This window comes from Trachinotus anak, unplaced genomic scaffold, assembly GCF_046630095.1.
Source record: "Trachinotus anak isolate AG129_WGS33_773 ecotype Australia unplaced genomic scaffold, CSIRO_AGI_Tana_v1 ptg000010l, whole genome shotgun sequence".
Classification (NCBI taxonomy): Eukaryota; Metazoa; Chordata; class Actinopteri; order Carangiformes; family Carangidae; genus Trachinotus; species Trachinotus anak.
The window spans coordinates 13113210-13126396 of NW_027273861.1; the positions used below are offsets into that span (position 1 = coordinate 13113210).

Genomic DNA, 13187 nt, shown 5'->3' on the forward strand with positions numbered 1-13187 from the left:
CATAAACCCGGTTTAAAATGAAATCCTGCAGCATATACACTGTTTGGAGAACGGTCAAAACAATTCACCTGGAAGGTAAAAAATAAAAATAAGAGCGGTTTCAAAAACACCATTTGGCATTATGTAAGTTAATTCAACTCGTACTGCTTTTTAATCCATTATATATTTTTTCTGACGCATCCACTTTCCATGCAATAATAAAAAAAAAAAAACGATTTTTTTTTTTTTCAAATTCACAAACATTTATTATTTTTGTCATTACAACAAAAAATGACCTATGAACATTTAGGTGTCTCTCTCTCTCTCTATTGGCAACACATGACAGACTGTATGCTTCACAGATTAAATCGTGAAATAGATAAGGAACGAACAACAATTAAAAGGGTGAGGGAGGTAATGCGCTCTTTTTTTTTTAATATACCAAAACCACATAGCCTACGTGTCCAACAACATGAAATGATATTGTCACAAATTCACCATGTAGAGGAGATTCGGGGGTCGGTGGGTGAGGAGGGTGTGTGATAGAGGGAAATGGTTATTTTTCTTTCAGAACCCCCCCCCCCCCTCCCCACCCCCCTTTATCTCCATGTGCTTTCTAAGTAAAACCTGAGTTTGCCGTCTCTTGTCAGCCATACGTCAACAACAACAGTGCCATTTTCTCACGACGCACAAAATAAAAACAATATAAATCATAATAAAATTCTCAATTATATTTTCTTTTAGAAAAAAATCCTAAATCATCCCCGTAGCCATGGGTGACACCTTTTAACTTATAAAATAACAGGATCCTTTTCTTTTTCCTCCCGCTGACGAATGAAGGCCACAAGCCAGATTGCAGGCCAGCATCGTTTTTTAAAAAAAGATCCCTCCGAGTTTCTCTTGCTTTTGTCTCTCAATAATATACACATATGTACAAGTCATAAATAAACTTTCCTCTCCTCTTACATGGTTAGGAGAGCCAAAACACGCAAGAATGTTCAGCCTACCTTCACACAGGACGGCGCCACAATTGGCTTTTTAATAAAAGATTTTCAGCGGTCCATTTTTTTTTTATGTTCTTTTTTTTTTTTTTTTTTTTAGAAAGGACAAGTGTTCATATTGGGGGTTTTGCTGGAAAATGCCTCACTTTGAGGAGCAGGGTGTAATATGCTGTCCTGGGATAGGTTCAAATGGCTGGAAGCAGAGGCCAGTGCTGGGGTCAACATGGCCAGGATCTGAGCCTGGCTGCCCGGCTGCGCGCTGTAGGAAGAGGCGGTGGAGTTGGCCGCACCGATGATATTGTCAATGGAGAATGAAGGCCGACTCGGGGTGCTGGAGTCCGTCTTGAGAGGCGGCAGAGACGGGCTTAGTTGAGGATAAAAGGGCTTTCTTAAATCGGCCCCTAAAAGGGAAGGCAGGGGATGCGGCGCAGGAAATATGGAGGCTGATGAGGGCAAGGTGCAAGGGGCGTTGGGGAACGGGAATGTGCCACCTGTGTGGTGTGGGTGATAAGGGTTGTGAGCTGCGTGGAAGTTCTGCAGCTGAAGTCCATAGTTGTATCCATAGGGACCGTATCCAAACCCGGGTAGGAAGCCACCTGAGTCCCTGAGGATTTCATTAGTTTGGTGCCTCTTGAAGCGCTTCCTCCTGCGCAAGAAGCTCCCGTTGTCGAACATGTCTGCGGAATCCGGGTCGAGGGTCCAGTAGTTGCCCTTTCCGGGGTTGCCGGGCTCCCGTGGGATTTTCACGAAACAGTCATTCAGGGAAAGATTGTGGCGAATAGAGTTTTGCCATGCAGGGAATTTCTCCCGGTAGTAAGGGAATCTGTTGCTGATGAACTCGCAGATCTCACTGAGAGTGAGGCGTTTCTTGGGGCTCTGCAGGATGGCCATGGTGATCAGGGCGATGTAAGAGTAAGGTGGCTTCACAAGTGCACTTTTTCTGGGTTTGTCCCCAATCACGGTCCCGGCGTCTGCGCTGGACCCCATCTGGTCTGACGGGCAGTCGGAGCTGCTGAGCCCGGGAGAGGAGCCTCTCTCGGCCGCGTTCTGGGAGTAATTATCGTCCGAGTCATTGTCCAAGTTGAACTCGTGGTGAATGTACTTTCCGTCCTTTCCGACGGATATGTCGCCTCCAACCACATCGATGTCCACATCTTCGGACAATGCAGAGCTGTCGGACATATCCGTCCCTAAAGTCATCCTTGGAGACGCCGCTTCTCTTCCCCCTCTCTCCCAGATTTCCTCCTCCTGCGGTCCGGAGAGGCTAATGAGCGAGAGCGCGCACACACTCTCTCCCTCTCCCCAGTACAACCACACCAGACTTTATCTCCAGCAGCTTTATCTCCAACTACCGAATGCACACATGGCTAGAATATATTCAAAAGATAAATAAGTCTTTGACCTGTGGCTTTGGCGTCCGAGGCTGGTCAAGCAGGGCCGTGCGAGGCTCTCATCGAGCAGGAAACTTCTGGTTTTCAGGCGTAAAAAAGACAGTCAAAGATCATCGACCTTGCACCGATGCACACTTGGGTTGTCTTCAAGTTCGATGGTTTCCTTCTGTGATCAGTTTGTGCTGAAGGTCATTTAAATGTCTACTTTTGGATATCCAAGTGTCTTTCCAAAATATCTTTTACGCACGGGATTGGGTAGGTATCCAGCCAGACTGTCACACTATCCTCCTCAGCTCTCAAAAGGTATTTATAGGACCACGTTGATCACGTGGTCTTTGAGTCACTGTTACCAGGAACTGGACGAGTTCACCCTGCAAAAAGTAATATCTGGACCAGCTCTTGAATCTTGAAATAATGTTTGGTTAAAAACAATAATAATAATAAATAAAAAAATAAAAAAACATAAGAAAACATATAGCCTACCAGACCTACACTACAGGAGGATAATAGCTTATCCGTTGTTTTCATACGGTTGATCTTTAAGAATTTCAAGTTTTCATTTACTTGGTGCAGATCTCTTTATTCTGTATTTCCACGTATTGACAATCTATTTCAAAATAAGAATTTGGAAAAAAAAAAAAAAAAAAAAATCAATTAAATGCAGGAAAATAATCTCACTGACAACCGAATTAAGACATTTCTCTTTTGATCATCTGAAATGCAAGTTTATTTCTGAACATGAGGCTGCGGGACTCATTTAAATCTAAACTCATGTAAATTGACTTTTTTTTTTGCAGTGTGAGGTAAAAAAATAAGGTGCACAACGATGATGGTGACTATGATTATGCTGACCATTTTTATAGTGTAGCCTATTCAAATCTCCCGTTTATTTATATTATGGTTACAAGTGATTTATTAAAATTCATAAAAAATACCTGCACTCACAAATATAATGACACGAGTGGAAAGGTAGGATTATTATTATTATTTTTATTATTATTATCGTTTACGTGGCTTTTCAAATGCATAAAATTTGGTCACAGAATTTGTGAAATAAGAATGCAGTTAATAATGATAGCAAGACGTTGTAGAACTCATTAACATTATTTTCGATTAGCAATTCGCCGAATTCATGAGCTATTTCTTATTTTTGTTTGGAGTTTAAATGTGTGGCGTTTTTATTCAGCCAGCCTGTTTAAGGTGTTAAATGAGCCGGCAATACAAACGGAGCTTCTCTACGTCTGCTCTGGCCCCTAATAGGCTGGTTAATTTGGGCGCATTGGATTTTGGCCAGTAGCCTAATTCCCTGATCACTTCTCACGGGTTTTGTGTTTTCCTTGTCAAGAAGTCACAACATTATCCATCTGCATTTTCTGCGTAATTCACGAGGGTGCACAGGGGCATAGTGAGCTGCAACCTGCTCCAATTCGTCTTCGTCAGGAGAGAGCGGCCAGCAGATGACAATGTGTAATGTGTCTGTAATGTGCACGGGTTTTTATGTGGAGCAGGCGGACATTCCAGTTCATTACGCTGCAGACGCGACTTATTGCAATGCGTTTACATCAGCAGCCCATTCATCGTGTGGGTCCAACAATATGCTGCTTGATAGATGTTTTTGTGTTTATAGGTTTTGACTTATCAGAGAACAAAGGGGTTTTCTCACAATATATCTGCATCGTTTTACATCTTTATATGTTTGTTTCTGTATTTGTGCATTTTATCTACTGAGGGAAACATCTGCTCCACTGAGAAATCAAGTTAAAGTCAAGCGTGCAGCACCTTAAACACTCTACAGAAACACTGACAGAGCCCTGTGTGCTTTTTAAATCTGAACTAGATACTGAGACTTGCCTGACAACTGTCAGTCAGGCCTGACGCATTTACTTTATCCAGTTCTCATAAACAGCTCATATAATTAGATATATTTTCCCCTGTCATTCCTTTATGTGCCGGTGGGTCTTGTGCAATGGGATGAAAACACTGCCCACGTTTTATTTATTTACTTATATATTTACTCATTTATCTATTTACTTGAACTCTCACGGTGTCGTCTGCAACAGGGACCATAGATGTAATAAGCTGCATGACTTTGATGGATATAAAAAAATTCTTCATGCCCAGACTTGTTGATTTATGCTGTGTGCCTGTTTGAAGTCAGTGCTGTAAGCCTACATTTAACAGTCAGTCAATAAAAGATGGGCTAAGTGGCCCGTTCAAATATGTATATATAAATGTGTAGAGAATAATAGCTACAAAATTATTACATGCCTCGTTTCATTTTTTTCACAGCTTAATTATTATTAACCAAACCACGCATCTTGTAGCCAACATATTTAATGTTGTTATGGCATATGGCTGAAAATTTGGCCTACATCGAGTTTTTGTTCATTAATTTTTTTTCGAATTATTCAAATGAGCTTATCTATAAATATAGGCTACACAGTGGGATATTTTAGGTTCTTCCAGTTTCCAAAGGTTTGATATGGATTTGGTTGTTATGAGCCGTGATGTGCCTGAAAGGATCGACTTGTTGTCATTGCAGTTTGTGGTGATGAAGCGCCCTCTGCTGTTACCATAGAGTCAGGTCCCATATGTTCACAGGGATACTGCAAAACTGAAAACCTGGAGGCTGCTCATTTTTGATAGTTAATTACTAATAAAATGCTGTATAGGTCAAGGTAATGTATAGAATATAGAAATAGTAAACTGGATATACAAATATTCATGTACACCATGGTACTTATAGATTGTAAGAGCACCTATAGTTTTGATTCACATAGTCTTTTTTTTAACAAATGCAATTTTCTTCGACACACACACACAATGTTTCACATGCAGACACTTGAATTTCTCATACTGATTTATTTTACAGGTTTACAAAGGTTGATTTACAGCTACATTTGGAATTATCTGTGAACATCACTTTACAAGCTCAAAATACTTTTGACCCTCATTGAGCCCACGCAGGTATAGACTGTAGTCACGCGTATGACTTAGCATTTCTTGCTGGTTGTGGAGGACCACAAGGTGCAATAATGGCCTGAGTCAGGTTCTGGCATACCTATGAAAGCACATGATGTTAATGCATTAAATACAATGGCTTTCTATTGCAGGGCAAACAAGGACATTTAAGCAACTCTTCTTTTGACTATGAAATGTTTTTCAAGCATTCTAAGGATTTAAGAACATAAAAGATTTAGCATTTATCCACTGAAACCTCATTTAACATAAACTGTAAGAAAGATGAGACTTTGTGAATAAAACTGGACAAGTTAATGCAAAAAAATTGTGAAAAAACTGTGCATGTAGAACAGATTTATATTTGTGTTTGTGATCAGTGATAAGATGCTGAGAGACAGGAGTCTGGTCGTTATTCTGCTGCGGGTTTCAGTGCAGACCAGTGGGGTGAGGACTGACAGGGCATGAATGACACAAAGACCCACTGTGATATGCTGTTTTTAGTGTTATTGGAAACTTTGTGATCTTTACTCATTATTGTGAGTTTACATAAAAGATATGAAGTGATATGTATATGATGACATCTTAATGTAGGCCTACGTGTAATCGTGGGAAACAGCAGGGAAAATGTCTTGTGTTTGGCTCCTTCCTGTTGATCCTCCAGGGAAATGAGAAATGTTTGCAACACCTGAAGCCTGCCTGTGTAAGACAGAAAAATCTTATCTAAACTTCCAACTTTTAGTTTCATTTAGCGTTTACCTCCTCTACAAAAGCCTTACACACAGACTGTATATAAAAAGGCCTTACATAGTTCGTAATAGTTTGCCAAAGCGTGAGTATAAACACAATGAGGCTGTAAAGGAGGACTGATGAGTAGATTGGTTTTCATGTTTGATGTCATGATGTTTAATGTCCCCAACAACCTCTGTATCATGAAAATGTCTTGACCTTGTGTGAACCTAAGACCTTATTTCAGCCATCTAACCAAAAACCCATTCAAAAAAAACATAGACCTAGACTTCCATATGAGGGAAGTGGAGGTGCTAAAATGCTTTCCAGTTTTAGGACTCACTCCTGCAGCACTCTATAAACTCACAACAATTCTTCAGTTAATGAAAGCAATTCTGAGAAGAAGAGAAAATCGCTCATTTGGAAGCAGAAAACCAAAACTGAGTTCAGTTCAGCAAAAGGCATTTTAAAAAATCTGATTAAGACCTATTCTGTGTAAGACTGGTATACATCCAACCAACCTCATTGTTGGACCAAAAATAGCATTTGGAACATTATTAACTGCTTACTTACAATGTTGACCACCTGTAGTTTAATTAATCATAATCACAGCAAATTTACAAAGTGCAAAAATCTAAATTGTAAAAGAGTGAATATGATCCCAGAGGCTGAACATCTCTTGCCTTTGCTTCCATCTAGTGGTGGGTATTTCCAACCTGGAGCAACAGTTTGATTCTTTCAGTTCCACCAGCATTTCAGGGTTGATTCAACATCCTTCACCTACACTGAACAGACAGCTGTTGTATCAGACAGTGGTAATCAGGTTTAGCTGTAAATGAGCACTTTGAACTTGACCTGACTAACTGATTTAATACATCTATAATACTTTCCAGGTCATGACATATGTGGAAGTAAAATATTGAAGGTACTTGCACTTGCTGTCTCTCTGCTGTCCCACCCCACTTACCCAGGGCTCTTTGTGCCGACTGCTCCGCCTGTTTGATGCTGTGCCTGGTTGGATTGACCCAGCAGGTGGCCCTGGGCCAACAATGTGCCATAGGCCTGCTGCAAAAAGGTAGGACGAGTTGATTATAATACAACCCTTACCCTAGTGCTGACCCCGAACAGTCACATAACATACATCATCCAACCCCTCAGATGAATCAGCAATATACAGTAAGTGTAATATTGTTGAGAGGCCTCTGTGCAATATCACACAGGGAGGTGTACTCCCTTGTGCAGTGGCACAACCTCAAGATTGTTGTTAGTAGTCTGACCGCCGGCAAGTTATACGTAAGAATGGAAAGCCAAATTATTATTATATTGATAGTTGAAAGCTTACTCAACTGAAAAAAAAAGCAATTCAGAGTTTACATTTTTGAATATTTATGTATTTTTGTCACTCTCTCTCTCTCTTTCTTTCTCTGACTTTTCTATGTGGGATTGAATTGTTTTTGTGAATTGTGTTACTGTTTTACTTTTGCTTTCATCTTTTACATTTAATCAAGAACACCAAAACATAACTACAGGCTGCACACCTTTCCATTATGGCACGACTACTTAAGATCTAAGTTGTACCTTCTTTTTTTTTTTAACCGACACCAACTGACACTTTGTTTCTTCATTTCCACACAGCTTCAGGTGACAAGTTTACTTTAATAAATGTAAGACTGCAGTGGTTGACTATAATTAATCCAGTAGTCCAGTTGATATTTTCATTTTCAACAGAAATCTAACTACAAAACAAATTAAAATGTGAAGAACAGCTAGTTATTAATAGACAGTTAAATAAACTGTGATGATTCAGTAGATTTGTTATTTTGACTCCTCAAAACAAAAGTGAATTCATTCATTCAATTCAAAATTCATTTCATAAGTAACATAAAAGTATTATTGTTAAATTAATCAAGATATTTAAACAAGAGCTTTATATTATAGAATTCAAAATAAAGGAACTAAGTAAGAAAAACAAATTCCCTCTTATCATTTAACTTAGGCTACAAGTTAAACTAACGAGGATTATATCTAAAGCGATATCAGAGACATAACAGAGACTGTCAAACTGTGAAAATTACAATTCCATTAGTAAATCTTTTACTTGGTCATTGTGTTGTTAGTAACAAATATGTTCTCTCAGTTTTGACAGGAGGACTGTATTTCAGGGTTTGAATCCGGTGAACATTTTGCTTTTTTAGTGTTTTATTTGTACAATGTTTGTGTGATTACTAGTCAGTAAATGTGGACAATTCCTAACCAAGGATTTCTGTTATTTGTGTTCATTTTTAATTTTATGATGCTGATGATAAAAGTTGGGTTCTTTATTTCTGAATAATTATTGGGTCTAATTTGTACATCTGTTCTACTCATTAGTATAGAGGTAGGAAATAGGGGGAAATTAGGCTTCTGATCTCCATCTAGAAAATCAGGGCCACTTATTTTAAGTTAACCTTTTGTTAGTGTAACAAGGCAATATTTAACATCCAGATATGTTTTACAACAGGCCAATATTTAAAGATTTCTAATGTCTGAATTTTGAGGCAATGGTCTACTTAAAGACGACTTTGAATATGAAATTTCTAATGTATTTGTTTATTTATTTTGACTGAAATAAACTAAAAGGATGAACCTCGATGGTCTGGAAGGAATCAACCAAACATATTTAAATAGTCATAAATAAAGACCACATTTATTTAAAAAATGAATTTATTTTAGACAATCTGACTTCACCAATATCAACACATTTCTTTTATTAAAGTTTTTACATTGACAAACTATTTACATGAAAAACAGCAGACTTGGATGATTAAACAAATGCATGTAAACTTAAAAAAAAAACCAACAACAACAATTTTAAAACACAGGCAATATGAACGAAATATGTCACAATAAAATAGATTAAACTCTGAGATACAGTCATGGAATGTGTCAAACGGATCTAAATGGCTTTACACCTTTTACATAGGAATGTTTTGCATTAGGCTCGGTCATTTTCTGTCATGTCGTTTCTACTAGTGGCAAAAATGAATCAAATTCTTGCAGGAAATCATTTGGTGACATAATCAATAATGGGCCATTTTGGAATATAGACCTCTGATTAGGCTATAATATACCCCAATGATTTTCAGATAGTAACCTTTAATGTTATGCTTCTAATCGTGTTTCATTTCATATGGACTCATTGAGGCAGCGTTTCTTAAGTTTCTTTAATTAATTCTGAATTTTTTTATTTTTATTTATTTTTTTTTTTTTCAGCTGACAAAGTCTCACATATACCGGTCTAATCCTGATGCAAAGTTGGCTTGTCTCATGTAGGTGTTGTTGTAGGAGTTCACGGGGCTTGAGAGGCCCAGCAGCTGCTCCGTATGCTCGGCGCAGGAGCCCGGGCGCAGGGCCGGCAGAGAGAGCCGGTTGCCGGAGCAATAAACTTGAGAGGTCCCCGGGGAGAACCCGGACTGGGTCATAGTGGGCAGGTTTGGAGGAGAGGCCGATGAGGAGTAAGGGTACCCGGGGGCCAGATTGGAGGTGATGTTCCCGCTGTTCCTGCTCAGCATGTTCGCCGAGGGGTTGACTGTCTGGGTCTGGAAGCACGCAGACGGGTCGGTGCCGGTGACCGAGCAGCTGGAGGTCATGGTGCCCAGGTCACCGGCGCCCAGCCCCAGCGCTTGGGAGTTGAGCTCTCCTCCCGGGCCGCTCTGCACCACCGTCTGCTGGCTGATGATGTTGTCGATGCTGAACATGCGCGGCTGTCCTTGGCCGACCCCGGCTGAGGTCTGGTAATGATGCAGCATGGCGGGATGCGGGGATGTGGCTGTCAGCTGAGAGCCATAACCAGACCCTATTCCGGCGTACAGAGTGTTTGGGTACGGGGGCCTGCCCATTGGGGTTGGGGTAAAGGCACTGGAGCTCTGCATGTACCCGGGGTAAGTGCTGACATCTGTGCGCTTGAACCTTTTTCTCCTCCTCAGAAAGCTCCCGTTGTCGAACATGTCCTCAGCTGCGGGGTCTAAAGTCCAGTAGTTGCCTTTACCTGGTCGGCCGGGCTCCCGGGGGATCTTCACAAAACAGTCGTTGAGGGTGAGGTTGTGGCGGATGGAGTTTTGCCACTTCTTTGAGTTCTCCCTGTAGAAAGGAAAACGCTCCATGATGAACTTATAAATGCCCCCCAGGGTGAGCTTCCTCTCGGGGGAGTTGGCGATGGCCATAGCGATGAGAGCGATGTAGCTGTAGGGAGGTTTCCCCCTCTGGACGGGCCTCTTCCTCCGACGGCTCCCGGTGGGCAGGTGCTCCTCAGTCTGGCCCAGAGTGGCTCCATCCTCCGTGCTGGGACTGTTTCCTCTGGGCTCAGACTTGATCAAAATATTGTCCTTTGACCGGGCCTGCAGCATCAGGGGCGGCGGAGGCAGCGGCGAGTCCAAGCTCACATTTGGAGACAAGACAACAGGACTTGCCTCGGCGGGCGAGTGCTGCGTCTCTGCGGTCATGTTGCACATGCCAGAGAAGTAAGAATAATTTGCCAGATTCATAAAAGAAACAATGTAGTGATCTTCTTTTTGTTGAAATGATCGGCTGGGTGGAAATGCCCGTAAAAGAAACAAGGTAGGTGCGAAGGATATTTTACCAGTGGCTGGTCCCCTGCTCTGGCCAGAAATAGCCCCTGTCCTGCCCTGGTGTTTGGGTGGTGTGTGTCAGTCCAGGTGAGAGAAAGGCGTTGACAGTTTTATAAGGCAGGGCAGGAATGACGCCACTGGTTCACCAGTGACGATGGAGGCAGGAGGATAAAACCCAAAAGAAAATTTTAATATTCCTCTGACCCGTAGGGATCTATGCACCAAATCACATCATCTTACAGGAGTTTGTCTTTGTATGATGCAGTGTTATAGGCCTGGTTAATTTTCTGTCCTACCCTGTTGTCAGTTTTCAAAAAGGGATTTTAGTTCATAAAAAAAGGCTACTTTATTTTGAAAAGGCCTTTTGTCAGCTCAAGTTCATGATGGTAAAATACAGCCCAGAAAAAAGTACTGAGTAGATTAACCTGATAATTACCCATAAAGCCTGACTTAGTGATGTTTTAAACTATAGTGGGACATTGTTAGATGTAGCTTTTAATGTCTGAGACACCAACAGAGATTTAGTGGTGACCCCCTTCCATCTCTCTCCTGCTCTCTCCGGGCTTTCACTGACAGCTCTGTGTATATCCAGGGCAGAAACAACACTCACAGAGCTGCTCTGTGCTACTCCAAACCCAACAGCCAATCCACCGATTGAAAAATAATAACAAGCCACTGAAAACAAGCAATTGAGCTATCAAAGCTTTTGGGGAAGAAAAGTAAATATCCCTTCATTTCATTTTCATTTTTGGAGAGTGATAATCAAACAGTCCCCTGGCCGGAGAGCAGAGGTGTTATCTTATGGATTTTGAAGTAAAAACACAGTTCTGCACACAATTGGTATGGAGACAACATCCCTTGAACACAAGCAAGTGATAGTGCTTCTGATTGATTATTTAGGGAAATAGAGGGTGGAAGTTAATTACAAAGGGTAAGATACACAGGGAGGCGACCTGCTGCCATCACTTTTAACAACATGGAGAGAGGTGTTGTGGATTGTTTGCGAATGATACAATGTCTGGACTGCGGCCAGCATGGCAACCCCTATGTTGCATGAGCATTCATTAACCTGATTACAAATTAGGATAACCTGAAGCAATGAGAGGGAAAACATAACAAATCAGAAAGCTTCCATAAACAAGGACACAAGGGTCACTGAATAGATTCATGAGTATGAAAATTATGTTCGTCATATACCATGTCACTGCAATTTTGGACCAAATTGTTAGTCAGTGTTTTCCACCGCCATTGTCATAATAGCAACTGAGTGAGGACCTTTAGGAAGAATGTTGAAGGATCTATACCAAAGTGTACAATCGCTACTCTGGATGATACATGTATATTGGCCAAACACCTTATTAGCTTCTCCTTTAATTTGTCACCCATTTGTACGTATTCATTCTTGGGTGTATTTGTTCAAGACAGTGTGGTTAATTGTCCTACTGACAGGGCTGATGAAAAAAATATGGTGGGAATAATCAAACCAAAGTCATTAGTCATAAACGCCCACTGTTCGACTAGATGCCTGTTTCCCCATCACCCTCACTCCACCAACACAAAGTAGCTGGCATCCCCTATCACCCCCCACCACCACCACCACATACAGATGACTGGACCCCTCCCAACCCAGCCGCAGCTCAGACAACACTAAGCCCAGCTAGCTACTCACAGCCAGTGGCTAACAGCTTCAGACAGGCGTGGGAGTGCGGCTGTATCCAAGCAGGATCTGCCCCCAGAGCTGTCAGGTCAGGCAGGACAAACAGGGGCTCAGGCCAGGAAACGGGCCCTCTGCCTCGGGGCCTGCGGCCTCTTGCTAATCCCCTCCCCTCCCAAACCACCCCGCTACCCCACCAGAGGCTCCCTACACCTCTCTGCACCTAGACACTGCCTACACACTTGTCCTGAACTGTGGTCAGGTTATGTATTTACAATATTCGCCAGTGTATTTTATACATCCATGCATCAGCTTGCACATGCATATGTTGTGTGCAGTGAAAACCTTGTTTCAGTTCAGTGCATGATATTGTGCCCCCACCCAATATCAGGATGCTGCTGCTGCTGCACTGAAGCCCACATCAGGATCTATAAATCAATTATAAATTGTTATATGTTTTTTATTATAGACAGACACATACACAAGTTGTAAATCTTGTATCTTAGCGGTGGATGAACGACAGAAGGTGGAGAATTCCCTGTAGCTGAGCTCAGTGGGAGCTGAAGCCCCACTGGTTCAGGTTCAGGTTAAGTTTGCGAACTGTAGCCTGAATCACACTTTAATGTGCAAACCTGACCAGAGAATCGAGAATAAAAGGCAATGCCATAAACAAGTTAGCCTGAAATATGCAGTCTTGGCATATTGAAATAATATTATAAGAATAACATTATTATTACCTATGAATAAATCACTTCAACATGACCAACTAGATTGACACTGGGTTTTAGGCATTTAGCAATTTGTTGATTTCATCATGCTGGATGGAGCCAAACAAAAACAAATAAAATGGAAAAAGTCTCAAAAACGC

At 41.3% G+C, this 13187-nt stretch overlaps 2 protein-coding genes across 2 annotated transcripts; both read right to left on the bottom strand.

The window, feature by feature from the left end:
* Positions 1 to 202: 202 nt before the first annotated feature.
* foxd2 (forkhead box D2) lies at positions 203 to 2636 on the bottom strand. Its single transcript, XM_071487682.1, has one exon. It carries the CDS (start codon positions 2178 to 2180, stop codon positions 1077 to 1079), a length of 1104 nt encoding a protein of 367 aa, XP_071343783.1. The 5' UTR covers positions 2181 to 2636; the 3' UTR covers positions 203 to 1076.
* Positions 2637 to 8853: 6217 nt separating this feature from the next.
* foxe3 (forkhead box E3) lies at positions 8854 to 10716 on the bottom strand. The gene has a single exon (XM_071486716.1). It carries the CDS (start codon positions 10579 to 10581, stop codon positions 9322 to 9324), a length of 1260 nt encoding a protein of 419 aa, XP_071342817.1. The 5' UTR covers positions 10582 to 10716; the 3' UTR covers positions 8854 to 9321.
* Between the last annotated feature and the right edge of the window lie 2471 nt (positions 10717 to 13187).